General features: G+C 47.5%; 1 protein-coding gene across 2 annotated transcripts; it reads right to left on the reverse strand.

Annotated features, from left to right (window-relative positions):
• Positions 1-116: 116 nt before the first annotated feature.
• LRRC74B (leucine rich repeat containing 74B) lies at positions 117-22,458 on the reverse strand. Of its 2 annotated transcripts, XM_084819714.1 has the most exons (11): positions 22,290-22,458; positions 20,023-20,164; positions 18,821-18,963; positions 17,291-17,423; positions 16,570-16,776; positions 12,789-12,898; positions 8,719-8,834; positions 7,850-7,928; positions 7,674-7,769; positions 7,049-7,165; positions 117-2,366 (listed from the first exon to the last, which is right to left on the reverse strand). In XM_084819714.1, the coding sequence occupies exons 1-11, from the start codon at positions 22,401-22,403 to the stop codon at positions 2,358-2,360; spliced, it is 1,266 nt and encodes a 421-aa protein (XP_084675840.1). In that variant the 5' UTR covers positions 22,404-22,458; the 3' UTR covers positions 117-2,357. The 2 variants fall into 2 exon arrangements, with proteins under 2 accessions (XP_084675840.1, XP_084675841.1); XM_084819715.1 differs by lacking the exons at positions 20,023-20,164; positions 22,290-22,458 and adding an exon at positions 19,414-19,562 and having other exon boundaries at positions 162-2,366.
• Between the last annotated feature and the right edge of the window lie 273 nt (positions 22,459-22,731).

The raw sequence follows: 22,731 nt of genomic DNA on the forward strand, positions 1-22,731 counted from the left end.
TCAGTAGCACCCACCAGCTGCCAGGGCAACCCGTGTGATACTCAATTCTCGCCCTCTTGCCCCCAAATCCCAGGCCCAGAGAGTAACCCAAGGCCCACTCATCAAGGCAAGATCCTGCACAGCTCCTCTGGATCATTCCACAGTGGTGTAAAGCAGCATTTCCCCAGGAGGTCGCACTTTAATAGAAAACAAGCCACCTCTTGCATGAAATTAAAGCAGAGGAGAAGAAAAAAAGAGGGAGAACATCTTTCTTCCCTAGAAGCACATATTTTATATCAAGACTTTTCCAAAGGGAAACACTCCCAGCACAGGGAGCTATTGCACATAACAAAAATATAGCTTTAACCTACGCGGGGGCATTCTAAGGGCTGCAGCACAGTGGGCATCACGCACATTCGCTGCATGCAGATCTCCAGGGTTCAATCCCCAGCAGGGACAAGATGGATTTCAGGGTTTGGGAAAGCAGGACACTCCTGCCAGTTAGAAACAACAGGGGACTAGATGTCTAACTAATCTGACTTGCTGTACAGCAATTTCTTCTCCTGAGGCTTCACTAGTATCCCACACTTCTGACTGCTTTCATTCTGAGGAGGATAAGAGGTCCAAAGACTGGACTAGTTATTTCAACACAGTATGTGAATGTCTGCCCTTGCAACTACTGGCTGGCTTTGTGCCCCTTTCTGCTCCCAGATCTTCCTTGCTCACAGTGCCCCGAGCTCACTTTTTTAAAGGTGTGCTTAGCATTGCCTGCTTTCTTAATGAGAATAAGCATCCATGATCTAGAGCAGAAACACAGCATGAAGGGAGGGGGATTGAATTCTTTCCTTTGTACCCCATTTTCCTGCTGAAAACCACCTCTCCCCGCACACTTGGCTGCTGTTACCTTCAAAGGTGCTGTCTTCTACAAATAGCATCTATGGTCAAATAGCAGCTGGGGGGGGGTGATTTTCAGCAGGGAAAGAGGTAGAGAAGGCTTAAAAAAAACTGTTCTCCACAACTGCTTTTCCTATTTTCTTTAAAAACAAGTGGCCAGCATTAAGTATGCTTTTAAAAAGTCTCCTTAAGGGTGCAATCCTATGCATGTTTAGACAGAAAAAAGTCCTACATGCATAGGATTGAGCCCTAAAGGGAGCTTAATAGCTAAACTGAACTTTTTAGTGTGCCGTTTCACCCTCAGACTCCTACCTCTAGCCTTCTCTTCTTCCCTCCTTCCTCTGGACCATTCCCTCTTTTGCCTCTCCTTTTATAGGACTTTCTGCTTCCTTTCTTCCTCCTACTCTGGCCCCACCTCTTCCTTCCCTGGCCCCTTCCACTTGCCCCACCCTTCAGCATGACCTGAGGAGCTCATTGAGAACAGCTAAGAATCCCAACTGCCTGCCTTGACCTTCTATGACACGAAACCAGCTCAGCCAATCAGCACGAGAAGCTTCACCATCACTTCAGAACCCCTTAACCATGACAAAGTAGAACACCCTTCCCCAACCGGCTGCCCTCCAGCTTGGCTATGCTGGCTGGGGATGTTGGGAGTTGTAGTCCAACACATCTGGAGGACACTAGGTTGGAGAAGGCTGGTGTAGAATATTGACAACTTGAGAAAGGTTCACAGGAGGGTTATGCAGATTATGCAAGAAGAAAAATACACAGTGAGGATGCTAGAAGAAGTAACAGGCTTCAAACTATAGAAAGGCGGATTTTTGGTTAAACCAGTAATTCCCAAACTTGGCGCCAAAAGGCATGAGTATGCAGAGAGAGAATAAATTCATTAAAATGGTACTGTGGGCTCAGGAGTACCATCTCAGGAGGATGCTTTAATATCCTTCCAATCAGCCTCCACAGGTATTCAGTGGCATTCACTGCCCCTGAACATGGAGATTCCACTTAAGACTTCGCAGCCAATAGCCACTGATAGACCTCCTCTTCTCCCGCCATGAACTTGCCTCATCCCCTCTAGATAGTCATCTAGAGTTGCAGTTCAACACATAAACACATCTTGCAATTAATTCCTTAACTTCATTATGAGCTAGCCATTCTTACACATTCACACTATAGTAATCCTTTGTGGGGATGCTTTATCCCCTATATTAATCCTTCTCTCTTACGAGTGAAGCACCTCCAGTTTTAATTCAGAAAATAAAGATGCCCTTTAACAACCAGAAGTTTGGGAAACACTGGGTTAAGCACAAAAAGCAGCGTTAAAACAAACCATGGATGGGGAGGAACTGCAGGGCCTGCCCCACCCTTAAGTGTCAGCAGAAGGAAGAGCAGAGGCTCACAGGATGGGCTCCTCTCCCATCATACAGGTAACCAAGAAACGGAAGATCAGGGATTCATTGGGCCAGCCAGAGTCAGGGATCTTCTCAGGAAACCTATGAAACAGGGAAAACACATACACCCTGAAATGTCAGTGGCCATGTTCCCCAGCATTGCTCTTGTTCCAATGTATTTCACCAAATGAAGTTAGAAAGCACAAGATTCAAACTCCTGGCCCGCGGGGAAAGACCCAAGGCCCAGGGCTAGGCCAGGCCTTTGACAAACATTCTGAAGGGTACACATGGCTTCTGTGAAGGAAGTGAATCTCCAATACTTGTGGAACATCACCAAGTGCTGGGATCTGACCAGCCTGTGTCTGGGGAGGGGATCACAGATTCTACGTAGATTCTACGTATGGGTTCTACATAGGGATGGCGGAGAAATCTGCCACAGACTCCAATGAGGCTGGATTCTTTAGAACCCCCGGAGTCCGTGGCGGAACAGAGTACTCCCCACCACCACCCTGTGAAATTCTCCCCGGACGGATCCTACCTGCCGCTGGCCGGTCTAGGTCCGTCCACTGCCCTCCGCTGCCCCAGTCTGCGGCCGCAAATGGGGTCCGGCGTAGCGGACTCCATTTGCGTACCTGCTCTTTGCCGTGATAGGCTACATAAATATTTACATAGCCTATCACGGCTAAAGCAGGGACGCAAATGGCGTCTGCTATGCCAGATGCCATTTGTGGCCGCAGACCAGCAGCAGACGGAAGTTCAGCTGCGGACGGCCCCAGCCGGTGGCTCTGCGGACTCGCCACGGAGCGGAGCTGGCCAGGGAGGATTCTGGGGGGAGGGACAGATCGCCTCCCCCCCAGCGGATTCCCCAAACTGGATGGGTGAGTGGGGTTCGTACACCCCTAGTTCTACAAGGCAGGCTCAGGCCAGGGAAGAAGGTGGTGGTAAAAGCCATATTTTGTCTGTTTTAGAACTGAGGAGCAGCATCCCAGGAATGACTGTGGTAGCCTAGTGCAGAGAAGTCTCAGGAATATAAAGCTGGAAGTCATAATCGATTGCACGGGCCTGAGTCTTTTAAAATTGGTGGGGGACTAACCCAATAGGAACTGAGAGGGACAACCCCTGCCCCCACTCCCGTAATCCCCCTGGTAACTACATGTCGGCGCCTTCATGGATCACTGCCTTGTTGTGGCGAAGGGGCTTGAGTAACTCAGTGAAGCCATAAGCTATGCCGTGCAGGGCCACCCAAGACGGACAGGTCATGGCAGAGAGTTCTGACAAAATGTGGTCCACTGGAGAAGGAAATGGCAACCCACTCCAGTATTCTTGCCAAGAAAACCCCATGGAACGTATCACAAGGCTAAAAGATATGACGCCGGAAGATGAGCCCCTCAGGTCGGAAGGTGTCCAATATACTACTGGGGAAGAGCAGAGGGAATTTCCAAGTAGCGCCAGAAAGAGTGAAGCGGCTGGGCCAAAGCCGAAAGGACACTCAGCTGTGGATGTGTCTGGTGGTGAAAAGAAAGTCCGATGCTGTAAAGAACAATATTGTTTAGGAACCTGGAATGTCAGATCAATGAATCAAGGTAAGCTGGAGGTGGTCAAACATGAGATGGCAAGATTGAACATCGACATCTTGGGAATCAGCGAACTAAAATGAACAAGCATGGGCGAATTTAATTCAGGTGACCATCATATCTACTACTGTGGGCAAGAATCCCTTAGAAGAAATGGAGTAGCACTCATAGTCAACAAAAGGGCGGGAAAAGCAGTACTGGGGTACAATCTCAAAAACGATAGAATGATCTCAGTATGAATCCAAGGCAAACCATTCAACATCACAGTAATTCAAGTCTATGCCTCAACCACTGATGCCGAAGAAGCTGAGGTTGATCGGTTCTATGAAGACCTACAACACCTTCTAGAACTAACACCAAAAAAAGATGTCCTCTTCATCATAGGGGATTGGAATGCTACAGTAGGAAGTGAAGAAATAACCAGGATAACAGGCAAGCATGGCCTTGGTGTACAAAATGAGGCAGGGCAAAGGCTAATAGAGCTTTGCCAAGAGAACACGCTGATCATAGCAAACACTCTTTTCCAACAACACAGGAGGCAACTCTACACATGGACATCACCAGATGGTCAATATCGAAATTAGATTGATTATGTACTTTGCAGCCAAAGATGGAGAAGCTCTATACAGTCAGTAAAAAACAAGACCTGGAGCTGACTGTGGCTCAGATCATGAGCTGCTTCTTGCAAAATTTCGGCTTAAATTGAAGAACGTAGGGAAAACCACTAAACCATTCAGGTATGACCTAAATCATATCCCTTATGATCATACAGTGGAGGTGAGGAATAGATTTAAGGGATTAGACCTGATAGACAGAGTGCCTGAGGAACTATGGACGGAGGTCTGTAATGTTCAGGAGGCAGCAACTAAATCCATCCCAAAGAAAAAGAAATGCAAGAAAGCCAAGTGGCTGTCTGATGAGGCTTTACAAGTAGCTGAGGAAAGAAGGGAAGCGAAAAGGAAGGGAGAATGGGGAAGATATATCCAACTGAATGCAGAGTTCCAGAGAATAGCAAGGATAGACAAGAAGGCCTTCTTAAATGAACAATGCAAAGAAATCGAGGAAAACAATAGAATGGGAAAGACTAGAGATCTCTTCAAGAAAATCGGAGATCTCAAGGGAACGTTTTGTGCAAAGATGGGCATGATAAAGGACAAAGAAGGCAGGGACCTAACAGAAGCGGATGAGATTAAGAAGAGGTGGAAAGAATACACAGAAGAACTACACAGGAAAGATCTGAATGTCCCTGATAGCCATGATAGTGCGGTCAATGAACTTGAACCCGACATCCTAGAGAGTGAAGTCAAGTGGGCCTTAGGAAGCATTACTAACAACAAACCTAGCAGAGATGACGGTATTCCAGCTGAGCTATTTAAGATCCTAAAAGATGATGCTGTTAAAGTGCTGCACTCAATATGCCAACAAAATTGGAACACTCAACAGTGGCCACAAGCCTGGAAAAAGTCAGTTTACATTCCAATTCCAAAGAAGGGCAATGCCAAAGAATGTTCATACTACCGCACAATTGCGCTCATTTCACATGCCAGCAAGGTGATGCTCAAAATCCTACAAGCTGGGCTTCAGCAGTATGCGAACCGAGAACTACCGGAAGTACAAGCTGGGTTTCAAAAAGGCAGAGGAACTAGAGATCAAATCGCCAACGTTCGCTGTATCATGGAGAAAGCAAGAGAATTCCAGAAAAACGTCTATTTCTGCTTCATTGACTACGCTAAAGCCTTGGATTGTGTGGATCACAACAAACTGTGGCAAATTCTGAAAGAGATGGGAGTACCAGACCACCTTACCTGTCTCCTGAGGAACCTGTATGAGGGTCAAGAAGCAACAGTAAGAACCGGACATGGAACAACTGATGGTTCAAAATTGGGAAAGGAGTACGACAAGGCTGCATATTGTCGCCCTGCTTATTTAATTTATATGCAGACTACATCATGAGAAACGCCGGGTTGGATGAATCACAGGTCAGAATAAAGACTGCCGGGAGAATTATCAACAACCTCCGATACGCAGACGATACCACCCTAATGGCAGAAAGTGAAGAGGATCTAAAAAGCCTCCTGTTGAGGGTGAAAGAGGAGAGTGCAAAAGCTGGTTTGAAACTCAACATTAAAAAAACTAAGATCATGGCATTTGGCCCCATCACTTCCTGGCATATAGAAGGGGAAGAAATGGAAGCAGTGACAGATTTTACTTTCTTGGGCTCCAAGATCACCGCAGATGGTGACTGTAGCCATGAAATTAAAAGACGCTTGCTCCTTGGGAGGAAAGCTATGGCACACCTAGACAGCACAGTAAGAAGCAGAGACATCACCTTGCTGACAAAGGTTCGTATAATCAAAGCTATGGTTTTCCCAGTAGTAATGTATGGCTGTGAGAGCTGGACTATAAGGAAGGCTGAGCACCGAAGAACTGATGCTTTCGAACTGTGGTGCTGGAGAAGACTCTTACGAGTCCCCTGTACTTGCAAGGAGGTCAAATCAGTCAATCCTAAAGGAAATCAACCCTGAGTGCTCACTGGAAGGACAGATACTGAAGCTGAAGCTCAAATATTTTGGCTACCTAATGCGAAGAGAAAAGTAACTGGAAAAGACCCTGATGCTGGGAAAGATTGAAGGCAAAAGGAAAAGGGGACGGCAGACGAGGAGATGGCTAGATAGCATCACCGATGCAATGAATATGGACTTGAGCACACTCTGGGAGAAAGCGGAGGACAGGAAGGCCTGGAGTGCTATGGTCCATGGGGTCACGAAGAGTCGGACATGACTTAATGACTGAACAACAACAAAACTACATGTAGGACACTACCTTAAGTCACTCAAGAGTCTTCCTCCAGTTAGAGAGGGTTCAGGGAACTACTGAAATGACTGTTGGAATGGGGGGGGGGTATTTTCCCCTATTTTTTGACCAGCTGGGGCATTTTGACCACTGTGGGCATTTGCTGATGTTTGTGGAGACAGAGGAGTTTCTCAGAAACCTGAAGGTGTGCCAGAACCAGGAGTTGCTCTCGCTACCTGCATGCTTCTTTTGTCCCGCTGTTGTCTCTGGTCCATGAGGTTCTGTAGGTTTTTGAATCACTACAAAAATCTGCAAGACCCATTTGATCAGAGATAACAGTAGGATGAATGAGCACACCATGGGCAAGGATGCCACTGAAAAACATGTTGCCCACCAGCGTGGATTCATTTTCCATACCTTTGAGGGGTCTGTTCTGAAGAACCAACTGTTTCCATCATGTTTGATCTGAAGACTTGGAAAAACTTCTTGAACAGCATCACAGAGTCCTGCAAAGTCCTGCTTCACAACGATCTCCTGAAAGAGAGAAAAGATCCCCCCACCCACCCACATCACCACATCACGTCTTGGATCAGACCAAGATCCAGCTAGTCCTGCATTCTGTTTCCAGCCAGATGCCTCTGGAAAGTTCATTGGCAGGGCATGAAAGAAAAGAAACAGCCTTCCTTGAATCCCAGAATTTGGTATTCAGAGGTACACTGCTCATGTATATGAAGGTTCCATTTAGCTGTCATGATTACTGCTTGTTCCTAGACCTATACTCCCTTGAATTAGTCTTATCTTAATCCAACATTGTAGCAGAGACTCCCACAAGTTAATCATTTACAGTGTGAAGTAAAAGCAGCCCTGACCACAGCACTGTGCACAATCATATGCACTACTATGTAGTCCTTGCAGGGACTTCCCTTTGCCCCCACTCCACTCACATCTTTGCTGGAGCAGATTCCCTTGCTGCATGTCTCTGGCCAATCCTGCATTGTCTACTACATGTCAGACAGGCCATACTCCACCGATTAATACCTACTGAAAAATCCAGAACCTCCAAGACAGCACCAGGGTTTGCTCGGATGGCTCTAAGAATCCCAGTGCAGCCTTCACTCTGGATGGGGTTCCTGGCCATCTGCAGATCACAGAATGAAAACAAGTGGGTTTGTCTGCACTGGAGCGTTGGGGTCCAGCCCCCTCCAAAAAGCTACTCACACCAAGGCTCTTCAGGGTCTTGTTTTCTTTCAGGCCCAAAGCAAGACAGAGGGCTCCTTCCAGAGAAATGCGATTATTGCTGAGGTGAAAAAAGAGAAAACCATCTCAAGCCCTTCACACACACACACACACACACACACACACACACACACAGTGCCCTTCCTTCTAATATGCTCAACATCCAAGCTGAGCCACATTATACGGTGATTGTTAAGACCTAAATCAGGAACTTCACGGGTTCTCCAGAAAATCTAACTAGCCTCCTTTGGTTGATCACCAGCCAATACCCCTGAACTGTTTGGGGGCTGGCCAGGCAATCCCACCTGGCATCCAAGACAGCAACGTCCTTTCAGCCAACACCCTTTTGCTCCCTTCAGCATCCTTTCTGCAAGAGTGAGGCACCTCTGCTTATCCTGCCAGTTCCATCCAGGTTTCCACTTGGCCCTAATTTGTGCTCATGGCTGTGGACCATGCTGGCTGGGAATAATGGGAGTTGCAGTCCAAGACATCTGCAGGGCAGCAGGGCAGGGAAGGGTGAAGTAGGCCCATGCTAGGCAGACATCAGACTGCTTGATCTATCAGGATGGGGTCGGGGATTGCTGTTGCAGCACTCCCACTTTCAACTTTCCTACTCACCAAGAGCGGGCATAGTCTAACGGCTAAGAGGGTGAGCTGGGAAGTCTCGGATTTGAATCCAACTTCAGCCAAGAGCTCACCAGGTAACCTCAGCCAAGAGCTCACCAGGTAACCTCAGCCTCGGCTCCCCCATCTTATAATGACCTACTTCGCAGGGTTGTTGTAAGGACTACTGAGAGGAAAAAAGCTCCAAACGCTCAGAAAGCACAAAAAGAAATGCTGCGCTTTCTTACCCAATGTGGAGTTCTTCCAACACATTGTTGACTTTTAGGGCTTCGCCCAGGGCAGCCGCTCCACTATTACCAAAGCCATTGTAGGAAAGATTGATCACCCGAAGGAATATATTTGCCTGTGGAAGGAAGGAGGTAGTCTTAGTAAAGCCTTGTAGAAAATTCTAAAGCTTTAATGTCCACATTAGCTGTGGGCCTTTTCTCCATAGCTCCTACAACTCCACAGTCCCTACACTTCCCTCTCCACTGCTCACAATGGCTACTGGTACCCCTGTCTTGTCAGTCATGTTCTTTTCTTTCTTTATGGTATCATACATGCTCTGCCTCCTTTCTGCATGACACTGGGAAGAAGCACTGGGCTTTATTGCTAGCTCCATGCACCCACTTTGCCAGCAAGGGCATGACACCGCAGTTCCAAAGACAGTGGGCAGAACCGGTTCAAACTCTTGCAGCATGTGATAGTGCTGCATCAAGAAGAGTGCACCGAGCCCCAGATCTTGGGCCCCATGTAGGGTCACTGAAAGCAGACCAACCCTACCACCAGAAGCAAGGGGAAGCAACCAACTGGAGAAATTTGAGTGCTGCGAAGAGTGCGGCAGAGTGGAGGAGAGTTAGATCTGGTCCAACAGAAAGGTCTTCAGTGCAAGCCTCTGTGAATGGAACGTCCCATATTAGCTAGTGGGAGGGGTCTCAAGGCAATTTGGTACATGGGGAACAAGCTGCCATTCCTGATGTATCAGACTGGTCTATTTTGATTTGCACAAAATGTGTGAACCCGGCAGGTGTGGGTTACATGAGGATTAAACAACCCTTGCATAATCCATGGTTTGTTTAAGGGTTATGCGAGGGTTGTTTAACCCTCACATAGCCCACACCTGCCAAGTTTGCACAACACGACAACCCCCAAGCGGGGGCTGCATATTCAAAATGATGCCATACACGCTCCAAGAAAATGGTGGCCTTACATGCTGAGTTAAGACCACCCAGACACTCTCCTTCCTGAGATTTCTTTATTTAGGGTGCCATATTGTTGTCTTGACATATTTGAAACAGATTTAGGAATTGACTTCATAGAATCAAATAGTAGGGTTGGAAGGGGCCTACAAGGCCATCAAGTCCAACCCCCTGCTGTTGACCAGGAAACCACAAGCAGACACAAGTGCATCAGCGCCCTCCTGCCCATGTTCCCCAGCAACTGGTGTACAGTTGCTGGTGAACATGGTATACTGCCTCTGATACTGGAACACAGTAGCACACAGCCATCAGGACTAGCAGCCATTGATAGCCTTCTCCTCCATGAATTAGTCTAACCCCTTTTTAGAGCCGTCCAAATTGGTAGCCATCACTACATCTTGTGGAAGTGCATTCCATAGTTTATGCACTGCGTGAAGAAGTCCTTCCTGTCCTGAATCTCCCACCAATCAGCTTCATGAGATGAACCCAGGTTCTAGTATTATGAGGGAGAAAAATGTCTCCCTATCCACTTTCTCCACACCACGTATAATTTTGTACACCACTATCATGTCTTCCCTTATCCTCCGTTTTTCCAAGCTAAACAAGGCCAGTTGTTGTAACCTTCCCTCATAGGAGAGATGCCCCAGCCCCTTGATCATTTTATGTGCCCTCCTCTGCTCTTTTTCCAGCCCTACGATCTTTTTTTAGGTGCGGTGACCAGAACTGTACACGGTATTCTAAATGCGGTCGTACCATAGATTTATATAAGGGCAATATGATATTGGCAGTTTTATTCTCAATTTCCTTTCTAATTATGTCTACTGGATCCCACCTGTCTACATGTTCATTGACACTCTCAAAGAACTTTAAAAGGTAGTGAGACAGGATTTACCTCTATGGAAGCCATGTTGATTTTTTTTTCAGCAGGGCTTGCCTTCCTATATGCTTACTAAATAATGCTTTCAATCAATTTACCTGGAACCAGATGTTAAGCTAACCGACCTGTAATTTCTCGGATCCCCCCTGGATCCATTTTTAAAATCAGGTGCTGCATTAGCTATCTTCCAGTCATCTGGTATAGAGGCTGATCTTAGGGACATGTTGCACATTTTGGTTAGAAGATCAGCAATTTCATATTTGAAGAGCCAGTGTGGCGTAGTGGCTACAGTGTTGGACTGGGAGCCCAGAGATCCGGGTTCTAGTCCCCACTCGGCCATGGAAGCTCACTGGGTGACTTTGGGCCAGTCACAGACTCTCAGCCCAACCTACCTCACAGGGTTGTTGTTGTGAGGATAAAAAGGAGAGGAGGAGGATCATGTAAGCCGCCTTGGGTTCCTTGCAAGAGGAAAAAAGGCGGGATATAAATGCAATAAATAAATAAATAAATTAGAGTCCTTTAAAAACTCTAGGATGGATACCATCTGGGCCCAGTGATTTATTTACTTTCAGTTTGTTGATAAGGTTGAGAACTTCATCTTTTGTCACCACTGTCTGCCTCAGTTCCTCAGACTCCCTTCCTGAAAACATTAGTTCAGGCAAAGGTATCTGTCCTGTATTTTCTGCAGTGAAGACTAATGAAAAGAATTCATTCAGCTTGTCCACAATCTCCTTGTCCTCCTTTAGCTCCATTATTATCCAACGGTCCAATTGCCTCCCTATCTGGTTTCCTGCTTCTGGTATATTTAAATAATTCTTTATTGTTGGCCTTGATGTTGTTAGTGATATGCTCCTCAGAATGCTTTTTTGCATCTCTTATTATCTGCTTGCATTGCCTTTGTGCAAGCTTGTGCTCCCTTTTGTTTTCCTCACTTGGGCAAGACCTCCATTTTCTGAAGGAAGCCCTCTTTTCTCTAATAGCTCCCTTGACACTGCTTGTTAACCATGCCGGTGACCTCTTGGACTTGGTGCTACCTTTCCTAACTTGTGGTATACATTTTAACTGTGCTTCTGTTATTGTGGTTTTGATTAACCTCCAAGCATTTTGAAGGGATTTAACCCTCTTGACTCCCCCTTTCAATCTCCTTTTTACCAGTTCCCTTATTTTAGAGAAGTTTCCTCTTTTGAAGTCAAATGTGACTGTATTGGATTTCCTGGGCAATTTTCCACTTAAATATATATTAAATCTGATAGCCCTGCAGCCACTGTTTCCAACTGGTTCAACAATGGGTCCAGAGGGATTTTGGACTTGGCTCTTTGAATAGGAGACAGCACAACCTGCATGTGACAGTTTCTTCCATTTCAAAAGCAGCTTGCCATGTAGCGGGGGGAGGGGGGACATTTTTAAAGAATATGGAGTCCAATGCCTCATTGGATGCAGCAAACTAGTTGTCAATCCCAGCCAGCCTAACTGGAGCATATTTCATTCCCAACAATGATGGTCCTAATTTCCTGCCCTCCTGAAGTCAGGGGAACCTCCAGAATCTAGCAGTCTTTCTGGGCACACACCAGCAGAACTCCAGCACCTAACACAGGCAACAGAACCACAAGGAAAGGCTCTTCTCCTTCGCTTTCTTTCCTGTTGGATTATTAGACCTCACTGGTTCAGGACTGACAAGCTCCCCACTCCCTTCATTATGCCTTCTGACTTCTTCCTCCTTTGGCCAGATGTCCAGTCTCTTGATCTACCCTCGCTCCCCATACCAGCTCTCCTGTGTCCACACCGATGTTACCCTATGTATCAGATGAAATTCGGCAAAGCCTTCCCCACAGGAATCCAGCCTTGGCAGTACTGTCTACAGTGCCTGACAATCCCTCAGTCGGCCCCGTTTCAGTGAATCCCTAGAGAAATGGCTTGAAATGCTCCCAACGTATCTCAGGACACAAAAACAAGGCCGACCAACTACCAAGTCACTGATCAGAACTCTCTGTCCATAAAAACTGTCCCCCTTTAAGGCCAACTGTAATGTTAGCGCAACTGTATCCACACAAGATCATAGAATCATAGAATAATAGGGTGGGAAGGGGCCTACAAGGCCATCGAGTCCAACCCCCTGCTCAATGCAGGAATCCAAGTCAGAGCATCCCCGACAGGTGGCTGCCCAGCCTCGTCTTGAATGCCTCTAGTGTGGGAGTGCCCCCCACCTCCAAGATGGAGGATCCAGAAAGAACACAGTTCTTACCCCTAAGCCTCTGGCAATAGCAACCGCTCCTTGGCCCCGAAAGTAGTTCCAGCTGAGATTGAGCTCCTTCATGCCCACGTTTTCAGCAATCGCTGCTCCAAGAACTTCACCTGATTAATTACAGGTGGGGGGAAATGGTTTCAGAACACAAGGAATGGAAGAGGGACTTGGGAGGTCAGGGCAGCAGAGGCCTTGGATAACAGCATCAGCGACATTGGTCTCCCCCAAAGCACCCCTCTGACTTCTGACAACTTGCACTGTTGAAACCTCACAAGGCTTCTTGGTGCCGGAGGTCAAGGTGGCCCAACAACCTCGACACTATTGGTATTTCTCACCGGAGAGCAGGAAAGGAAGGAAGGAGGCTGGAAGGAGCAACAAGCAGACAGAAAGCGTGCTGCAGGAAGGTGCGCGCGTGCATGGAACAAATCACTGAAAAGGATTCATGGAAGTGAGCCAAGCCAGAGGATTTCTTGGGAAAACGGGATCGCTTCCAGAACAGCCTCACCATGAGCAGAGCAAAGTGGGCATCCTCTGCACAAGCCCTACTGAAATGAACAGGAGAATTTCCCAGTGGACTCATACCCCAACATTAATGCGGGGGAGTGGTCTTCCTGCCTCATTCTTGGACCAACCATGGTTGTACCAGAGGCACCATTTGGAGCATGAGCAAGCACGTTTTAGCCCTCATGGCTGGGGAGAAATGACAGATTCCCTTTCCGTGGCTCAGTTCTGCCTCCAGGTCAACAAATGTGTATCTAAAGAACAATTAGGTATGCACCTTTACCAGCACAGGCTGGTTCACTAGTGGCATCCCTAATACCTGGACGGAAACAGCCTGGCCTCAATTATCCATCTGCTGGTTGACCACGGTATCCTCCTGGACCGCCTGGAGGGCTTGGGCATTGGAGACACCGTATTGCGGTAGTTCTGGTCCTTCCTCTCCGGCAGGTACCAGAGGGTAGCACTGGGAGAGGAGGTGTCGGACCTGTGGACACTCACTTGTGGGGTGCCACAGGGTTCCATCCTCTCCCCAATGCTATTTAACATCTATGTGAAGCCGCTGGGGGCTATCATCAGGAGGTTTGGGGTGCGGTGTCATCAATATGCGGATGACACACAGCTCTACCGCTCGTTTAAATCTTCACCAAGGTTGACCGTAGAATCCATGTCCAAATGTCTGGAGACGGTGAGTGGCTGGATTGAAGCTGAACCCTAACAAGACTGAGGTACTTCTGGTTGGAGACAAGAGGCGGTTGGGGGATGGTGACCTGGTGTTGAATGGGGTACGGCTACCCTTGAAAGAGCAGGTCCACAGCCTGGGGGTCATTTTAGACTCCCAGCTGTCCATGGAGGCTCAGGTGTCAGCCATGAGCCGGACAGGGTTGTACCAACTCCATCTGATAGGGCAGGTGCGCCCCTACCTTCCCAACCATCTGCTCCCATTGGTAGTACATGCCCTGGTCTCCTCTCGTCTAGACTACTGTAATGTGCTCTACATGGGGTTACCCTTGAAGATGGTTCAGAAGCTGCAGCTGGTACAGAACGCGGCAGCTCGCCTGATTAAAGGCAGCTGCCGGCGTGATCACATCACTCTGGTGCTGAAAGAGTTGCACTGGTTCCCGGTTGTTTTCCGGGCCAAATTCAAGGTGTTGGTTTTGACCTTTAAAACCCTATATGGTTCCAGCCCAGCCTACCTTAAGGAGTGCCTCCAGCAACACCAGACAGGCCGCTTAACAAGATCAGCCTCGGATGGCCTTCTCTCTGTCCCATCAGCCAGGACAGCTAGGCTGGTGAGAACGAGGGAGATGGCCTTCTCTGCGGTGGCCCCCACTCTGTGGAACTCCCTCCCTAGGGAACTCTGTCATGCCCCCTCTTTAATGAGCTTCCGCCACACATTAAAAACGTGGTTGTTCAGGCAGGCATTTGGGGTGGGTTAGGGTATTTTTAGAAATATGTTTTAAAGTAGAATTTTATTGCTTTAAAACTGTTTGTATTGCTGTACATTGCCCAGACTGGCTGGGTGACCAGGCGAGTAAGAAAATCAATCAGTCAATCAATCACCTCCAGGTTCAACTACTGTAATGCACTATAGGTGAGGGTGTCTCTGAAGATGGCGCAGAAATGGCAGTTAGTTCAGAATACTGCTGCTGGGGCAGGGTGTTATGAGCCTATTATGCCAGCACGTTGCCAACAGCATTGGCTCCTGGTCCATTTCTGGGCCCAATTCTAAGTGCTGATCTTGACCTTTACAGCCCCTCATGGCTTGAGGAATGGCCAGGAACATCCAGGATCAGCCATCTCCACAGGTGCCTGCCTGTATGTGGGAGATCATTGTCAGAGGCCCTTCTCCAGTCCGGGTGGCTACTGAGGGAAAGGGCCTTTTCAGTGGTAGCATCCTGACTTTGCAACAGTCTCACAGAGAGACTCACTGGGCCTTACTTTGATGTCTTTCTGGCACCAGGTGAAGACCTTTTTATTTTGCTTATCCGGTTTAAATTAATTATTCCGATATTATCTTTATGCTGCTTTTATAGAACTGCTCTTTTTAGCTTATTTTTATGTATCAGTTATGTTATGTTTTACTGTATTTTTTATATTTTACTGTAAGCCACCCTGATAATGTATTTAGGGCAGGCTAGAAATTATAAATAAATAAATATTTGCCTCCCTCCAAGTCCTACCTTAGTTTGTTCTCTTTCTTTCTCTTTCTTTCACTTTGGCTGTTCCTCCCTATTTTCTGTGCATACTCTCTTGCTCTCTTTGTCCCCTCCTGTTTTCCATCAACTCACAGTGTCCTATCCAAAGTTAAGGGTAGAGAAAGAGAGATCTGGCCAGCAGAAGGTGAAGATCCTTCACTGCAGAAAGCAAATAAGGAGATTCTAAGCAATAACAGATAAGGAAGAGTCAAGAAACTCAAAAAGGAAACTGTAAAAAAGAACAAAAGGAGAGACTAGGCAACTGTATGAAAGGAAAGAGGAAGGAGTAGAGCACAAGAAATCAAGAACAGTGCAGAAATTAAAAAATCAGAAAAGGAGGAACTGATATAAAGCAGAAGGGGGAGTGGACAATTGTGCCTGCTTCATCCTAAAAATAATATTGTAGCTAGTAGTCGCAACTCGTGAATATATAAAACAGGTCAAGCAACACCTTTTTTTGAATCTCCCCTTATTGGCAAAAATATCTGGTTACACAGAACTCTTTCCCACCGAAAAGGGAAAGCTAGGAGGGAAGGAATTCTCAACGATACACAGACCACAGCTCCTTATTAATTCAAAAATTCATAGTCCTCAAAGGCAGGTGGTGGTCTGTCTAGTGTAACACACACACACCCCTTTGCAGAAATTCATGACAGCCACTAAAAATTTCCACATTTATTCTTTATTTATCCCATGCTCCAAGTTATGCTGGAAGCAGGTGAATTCCAGTTATGCTGGAAGCAGGCACCCTAGATGTTTAGAACTTTAAGTGTTTACAGCACAGTTGGGAGCAGTGTCTACGTGAGTCCTCCAGCAGCAGCACCTCTATTTTCCACCCCAAGCAGCAAAATCTTTCCCGGTGGTTCCCTGGCTGGCAGATATGACACTTAAGGACGTCTGAAATTAGCTGATACTCGTAAGAGCAGGCATGCCTTGGATGGAGCCTCTTCCCAGTCTTACCCCGCAGCACTAGCTCATAAACCCATTGAGGAAACCCCCAGTAAGTCCTTCCTGCAAAAATCACACAAACACAGCCTCCCAACATACCATGCATGTAAAATACACCTGCGCTAAAGCGGCTTTACCTGCAGGCCCCCCAAACATGTTGTGGCTCAGATTGAGGAACTCCAGTTTGTTGTTGGTCAAAAAGGCATCTGCTAGATAACTGGCTGCATCATCATTTAATTCATTTCCGGAAAGTTCCAGGGCGACAAGTGTTGTATTTTCCCGAAGCATAGCAGCTAGAGCCTTTGCCCCTTTCACTCCAAGTCTGTTCTCTGATAAGTCAACATCTGAGAGGGAAAAAGAATGCTGACCTTTCAGCAGTACCCCCACCACAAATCAACCTCAGATCCCAGATCCATATCTTCAAATGTCCTTGTCCTTCAAATAATCTCTTGATCAATTAGAGAGGGAAAGAAGACAAGGAGCTGTCACCGTGGAATAACTGATCTCACTGACAACCCCTCACAGAACAATCCCTTGTCACCCCCCACCGTACAAGCCACCCATTCCAGTATCTCCTGGACTCCGGAAAACTAGGAGTAATCATTCTCAGGATATGGAATATAAAACCTGAGAGGCTGGGCTTATTTAGGGCTGCTCCACTGCATTCTCAAACATCACTGTGAAACCACAAGGGCTTAGACACTTGCTTTTTAAAAATGAAAGCTGAGGGTCTCAGGAATCTAACAAAGGCCCCACCAGCTATGCAAAGGTATCTCAGTACTGTGTGTTACATGGACTATATTTTGCCCCATTGCTGTTCTGAAACACTTCTCAAAACTGCTAACTTAAGAAACACACCTGAAATGTAACAATTTTCCTTTAACATATCTGCAACTGCAGCTGCCCCATCTCCATTCAGCCAGTTGTCACTCAAGTTCAACTTCACAATGGAGGTGTTATTTGCCAAGGAAAAAGCTAGAGCTCTGGCCCCCTGAAATATGAAAGAGAGGAGAAATTATCAACTCCAAGGTCACAATCACATGGGTGGCCTATACTGGATTGGACTAAGGGCCCATCAGGTTCCGCTCTAGCCCAGCTCTCACAAATGGGAGTAGTGGGCTGTACCGCTTCGGATTGCAAATGGAGACTCCCAGGATGGGAGGAAGGCAGAGCAAACTAAAACAGGCTGCAAGAACCCTTCGCCCTCACAGCTAGTTTCCCCTCTGGGTCTTTGGCCTCTGGGGTTCCACACTGTTCTGTCTTGTCCCCTACGTTATTTAATGTCTACATGAAGCTGCTGGGAGAGGCTTGGTGGGTGGCGCCTGGGGAAAAGGCCTTCTTAATGGTGGCTCTACCCTAGGGAGGCTCCCTTGATGCCTACTCTGATGTCTCTTCGGTTTATTTTCTTAGGCCTTTTATTGTGCTCTGCTTTATCTGCACTAGGTTTGTTGTTTTGGAGTTATTCCTCCCTCTTGTATTGTTTTTATTACATTTTTGTGTGTTTTAATTTGTTTTATTGAGTTTTGAGATTATGTAAGCCACCTTGGGAATTTTATTGAAGCATAAATCCCTAAAATATAAGAAATGTTAAAAATTCGGTGCAGACATCAAACGCTGTTCTTAACAGCAACACTCAGCATTTCTTAACAGCCTAAAGCGCTGCGTAACGCTTCAAATATGTTACCTTAGTAATCCCTGCAGCAACCCTGTAAAGTAGGTCAATATCACCTTTTCCACACTGTGGATGGAAAGTGGGGGAAGGGAGATGGGGTGTGCTGAGGGAACCTACTGAGTTCCTGATCGAGGAAACCCTCCAACTAGAAAGCTGCCATTTAGGGTGTCTCTGCATTAACAGGAAATCCCGCAGTCCTACCGGAGCATTTTGCTTCCATTTCTGTGGCATTATTAGCGTTGGCTCCTTTAGACGACGACCGTGACATGGAACTGAGAACGCTCTTTCTCAACAGCCTTACCGGGGCTTTCTATATTTTCCCCTGAAACTTCACCATCTAGTGGTGGAATTATTACGGTATGCTGGCACTATACACTGCGGAATCATAGAATCATAGAATAGTAGGGTTGGAAGGGGCCTACAAGGCCATCAAGTCCAACCCCCTGCTCAATGCAGAAATGGCGGGTTGATTTTTTTTAATATTCTAGCTATCTCCGATCCTTTTTAGGGCTAGATAACTGGGGAAAACCACGGAAGATGTCCTGAAGGTTGATGATAAAGGACCCACAAACTTCCATGAGTGGCCAATCACGAGTGCACACTAAATGCCTCATGTAGAAACGGCCTTATGCTCCCTGTTGCAATTGCAACTGCTACATGCCAACCCAAGGCCAGATTAATGGGGCTGAAGAATGGACATTTTCTCCAGTTGTTACCTTGGGGCCAAGGCCGTGGTGCATCAGGGGCAGTTCGGGATCTTTCATGTGCCGTAAAAAATAAGAGATTGGGACAACACCATACATTTGGCAGGTGGAAAGGTATTTGGCTTTTCCTGCTGGATCATATGATGGCTTAGAATCTGTGTCAGGAAAAAAGAAAAAAAGGACCAGAGTCACAGAAAAAACTCGGCTTTCTGAAAAACAATTAGTTTTTCCCAATTAGCCATTTAGTGGAAAGGTCAACTTACTTAAAATCTATAGTTAGTAGATATTCCATTTGCATCCAAGGGCACTGTGCCCTTAAGATTCAAAGCATGAGGTGACACGTCACCTTCCACCACCAACACCGAGACAAGAAACATGTGCAAAGGCCAGTCCAGCAGGACATTCTCTATGTGCACGTTTCGTTGAAATTAAAGGAAGAGCTACAGGAGCAGGGGCACTGTTAGGCCCAGACTGCCAGGCACAGGTACAGGGCCCTGCAGCCTGGACGGCCCCCAAATGCTGTCCTTAAAAAAAAAACTTTCAGAAGAGGCCTCACACACTCTCCCTCTACTTCCTCCTGCCTTGTACTCACTCTCCCCACTTACCAGGCAGCAGCACCTTTCCTCCTTCTGTTTGACTTATAGAACAGGTTGGGCATGCTGCAGAGAAAGCTGTAGTCACGCCTGGCTTCTTCATTTCTCCAGGAAGCCTTCTCCAGAGGCTCTGCAGCACACCCAAACTCTTCTGAAAGTTAAAAGACAAAGAAAGGAAGGAAGGAAGGAAGGAAAGGTGCAGCTGCCTCGTAAAGGAAGAGTGAGCAGGAGCAAGAGTGGAGAGTGGGGCGAAGTGAGAGAGCAAGAGCAAAGAGTGAGACAGGGTACACCGGGGCGGGGGGGAGCACAGAGAGAGAGAGAGAGAGAGCACTAGGGGGAGTTGCAGGAGAGAGACTCCTGGGGCCAATACAGGAGTGTGTGTGTGAAGGCTCCCAGAGGGCATCTCGCCCAGGGCCACCTCAACCATGTCAGTGCCACAACAGAAGATGTTGAGGCAGCCACTAACAGAGAGGTTGGTGGAGGGTTTTAAGGGTTAGACACATCATGGAAGACAGGCCTAACAGCAGCTGGCATAACAGCTACATATGGAACCTCCCTGGTCAGAGGCAATGTACCCATCCTCTAAACACTGGCTGTTGGCATGCAACCTCTAAGCCATACCTTCTATTTCAAGGTCTGTGTCCCACTCTTCATCCCTTTCATCCTCCTCCTCTTCCTCAGACTCATTCTCAGTGTTCTCTGTATAGCAGGCATCACTTTCCTCATGTAGAGTCTGAGGTTCACCAGTGGACCTGGAAAAGGTCTGAGAGAACATACTGTCAAGATGCACACAGACACACATATAATTTTGCCCTGAGAAAGTAATTATGCAGAAGAGCATCTTTTCCTGGGAAAACTAGGGAAAAAATGTTTAAAAGCAACAACTCACTACCGTACTTAACACTGAACCAAAAAAATCAGCCAGCTTGAAGTGTCAGAGCAGGACATGTGGTTAAGCAGGACATTATTTTTTGTAATTAATCCGGCACATCAACTCAATTTACCTTAGCTTTTTTCCTATTTATTTAAATTATTTATTTGCCCATTTTATGCCAATTTGTTTGTTTATTTCAGGCATTTAAACCAAAAACAAAACACTAAACTAGAAAAATCTGAGTGAAATTGGATTAGACGTTTTCAACGGATGTTCCCATTCTGAATGGTAAAGCATTCAGTGTAATTCAGCAAGCATCTCCCTGGTCCTCAGGAGTGGTCCAACTGCAGGCCAACTAATCTCAACTGGGACTAGGACCCAGGCCTTCATGGCTGAGGCTCCAGTTGTGTGGCACCTTTCCCAAAAGCAATCATGGCCCTAGACTTAGTTGACTTAGTTGAAAGTGTGGTTAAGATGATAGCCTAACAGCCAGATCTACGCACATTCACTTGGAAACGAGTCCCACTGAGTTCCACAGAATTGCTTTGACCTGGTTCACATGACATAACAGTCCATCATGGCTTAATTTACCTGTAGGGAAAGTTGCATCATGCCAGGCACCCACCGGCGCCAGTTTTTCATGGCGCCTGCAGGCAACTGGCTTGCCATGTCATACAAACCCAGCTAGTAAGGGTTGTTTGAGAGTTAGACAGCCCTCAAATAACCCTAAAACAAGCCATGGGTTATTTGAGGGTTGTCTAACCCTCAAACAACCCCTGCCGCCCGAGTTCGCATCACACGACAAGCTACAGCAAGCCAGGTGCACAACACAACAGCCGCTGCAGGTAAATTAAGCTGCAGTGGGCTGTTGTGTCATGTGAACCAGACCATTACATAAGCCGCTTGGACAGAGAAATGTCCTTTGGAGCTCTCTAAAGCACTATGCACACTGATGGTGACATAGACAATATGAAATATGGGAATAATACTTACTGACCTTATTTATTTAAAGAATTTTAAGCCTGCTCAATTTCAGCCAAAAAAAAGTTCCAGGAGTGGCTTACGTATCAGCAAAAACAAATATTAAAAGACATGACACTAAAGGAAAAGGGATAGGGAGGGAACGGGGGCGGGGGGGGAGCAAACTCAGGAGTAGTAGATAACGTGGTGCCCTCCAGATGTTTTGCGCTACCGCTCCCATAATCCCTGACCATTGGCCATGCTGGCTGAGGCTTATGGGAATTGTAGTCCCCATTTAGAAATATGGTGTTTTTATTGTAGAATGTTATTGTTTTAAACTGTTCTGTTATATACTTTGTACATCGCCCAGAGGGGCTGGGTGACCGGCCAGATGGGCGATTAATAAATTTAATTAATTGATTAATTAATTAGTCCAAAGCATCTGGAGGGCATCGGGTTGCCTGCCGGTTCTTAGCCACAATGTTCTTAACGACCAGTTGGAACGGAACACAGCGCAAGGCGAGGGGGAGCCAAGAGCGGCTGGGCTGTCAGCGGCGCAGACGGGATGTCCCGCTTGGCGCGGCGTCCTCCCTGGGCCGCTGCCAGCTGATGGGGGGAGAAGCCTGGCCCCTTGCAAGGTTGTCGTGAGGATTGCAACGACGGAAATGTGCGTGGTGCTTTGGACCCTCTGTCAAGCGACAGACAGACAGACGTGTACGCCTGCTATTATTGACGCCTGTGAGCATTTTGCTTTTAGCGCTCAGAGAAGGGCACTCCTGTCGCCCCCAAGCCCCTCACAGCCTTCCCAACCCCGGAGCCTTGGGGACGTGTTGGACTACAACCCCCATCACCCCCAATGTTCATGCTGGGTGGGGATTATGGGAGTCGTAGTCCAGCACGTCCGGAGGGCGCCAGATTGGGGAAAGCGGCTCTATAACTACAACCCCCAGAATTCCGCGCGGCCAGCTCGGCCCCCGCCCGCTAGCAAATCGGCCCTCCCCCTCCTTCAGCCTTGCTTCGCCCTCGTCCCTTCTTCTCTGGCGTTTTCCCTCACCGCTGAACCTCGGGAGCCACCCCGGCTGATATCCGCGGGAGAGCCGCCACCGGGCAACCGACCCCCGACGTCAGTCTCCTGCTCGGGCACTGGCGACAGCGGCAGCTTCGGCATCAGCGCGGCTCGAGCCTAGTCCGCCCTCTGGCTACCATGGCAACGGCGTCGCAGCGGGGAGTGAGGGGCGGGGCTTCTAACGGAAGGGGCGGGGCGGGCAGGGGTCGTGTGCGGCGGTTGGAGGAGAAAGGTGAGGCGATTACCCTATCAAATCTCTTGGGATGGTATGAGGGACAGTTGCTGCGCCCGCCTTGGCTTATCTGAGAAGTGCGGTCGGCGGACCGTCGCCTAGGAGCGGCGGGTTCGAGTCCCGCCGCGAGCTTCTGAGGCGCCTCTTTTTTCCCATTAAAGTTGCTTCTAACCTTTTTTTTGGCGGGGACGGGGCGAC

The sequence above is a fragment of the Heloderma suspectum genome, chromosome 13 (assembly GCF_057233095.1).
Source record: "Heloderma suspectum isolate Gila_16-S chromosome 13, 16-S_ref, whole genome shotgun sequence".
NCBI lineage: Eukaryota > Metazoa > Chordata > Lepidosauria > Squamata > Helodermatidae > Heloderma > Heloderma suspectum.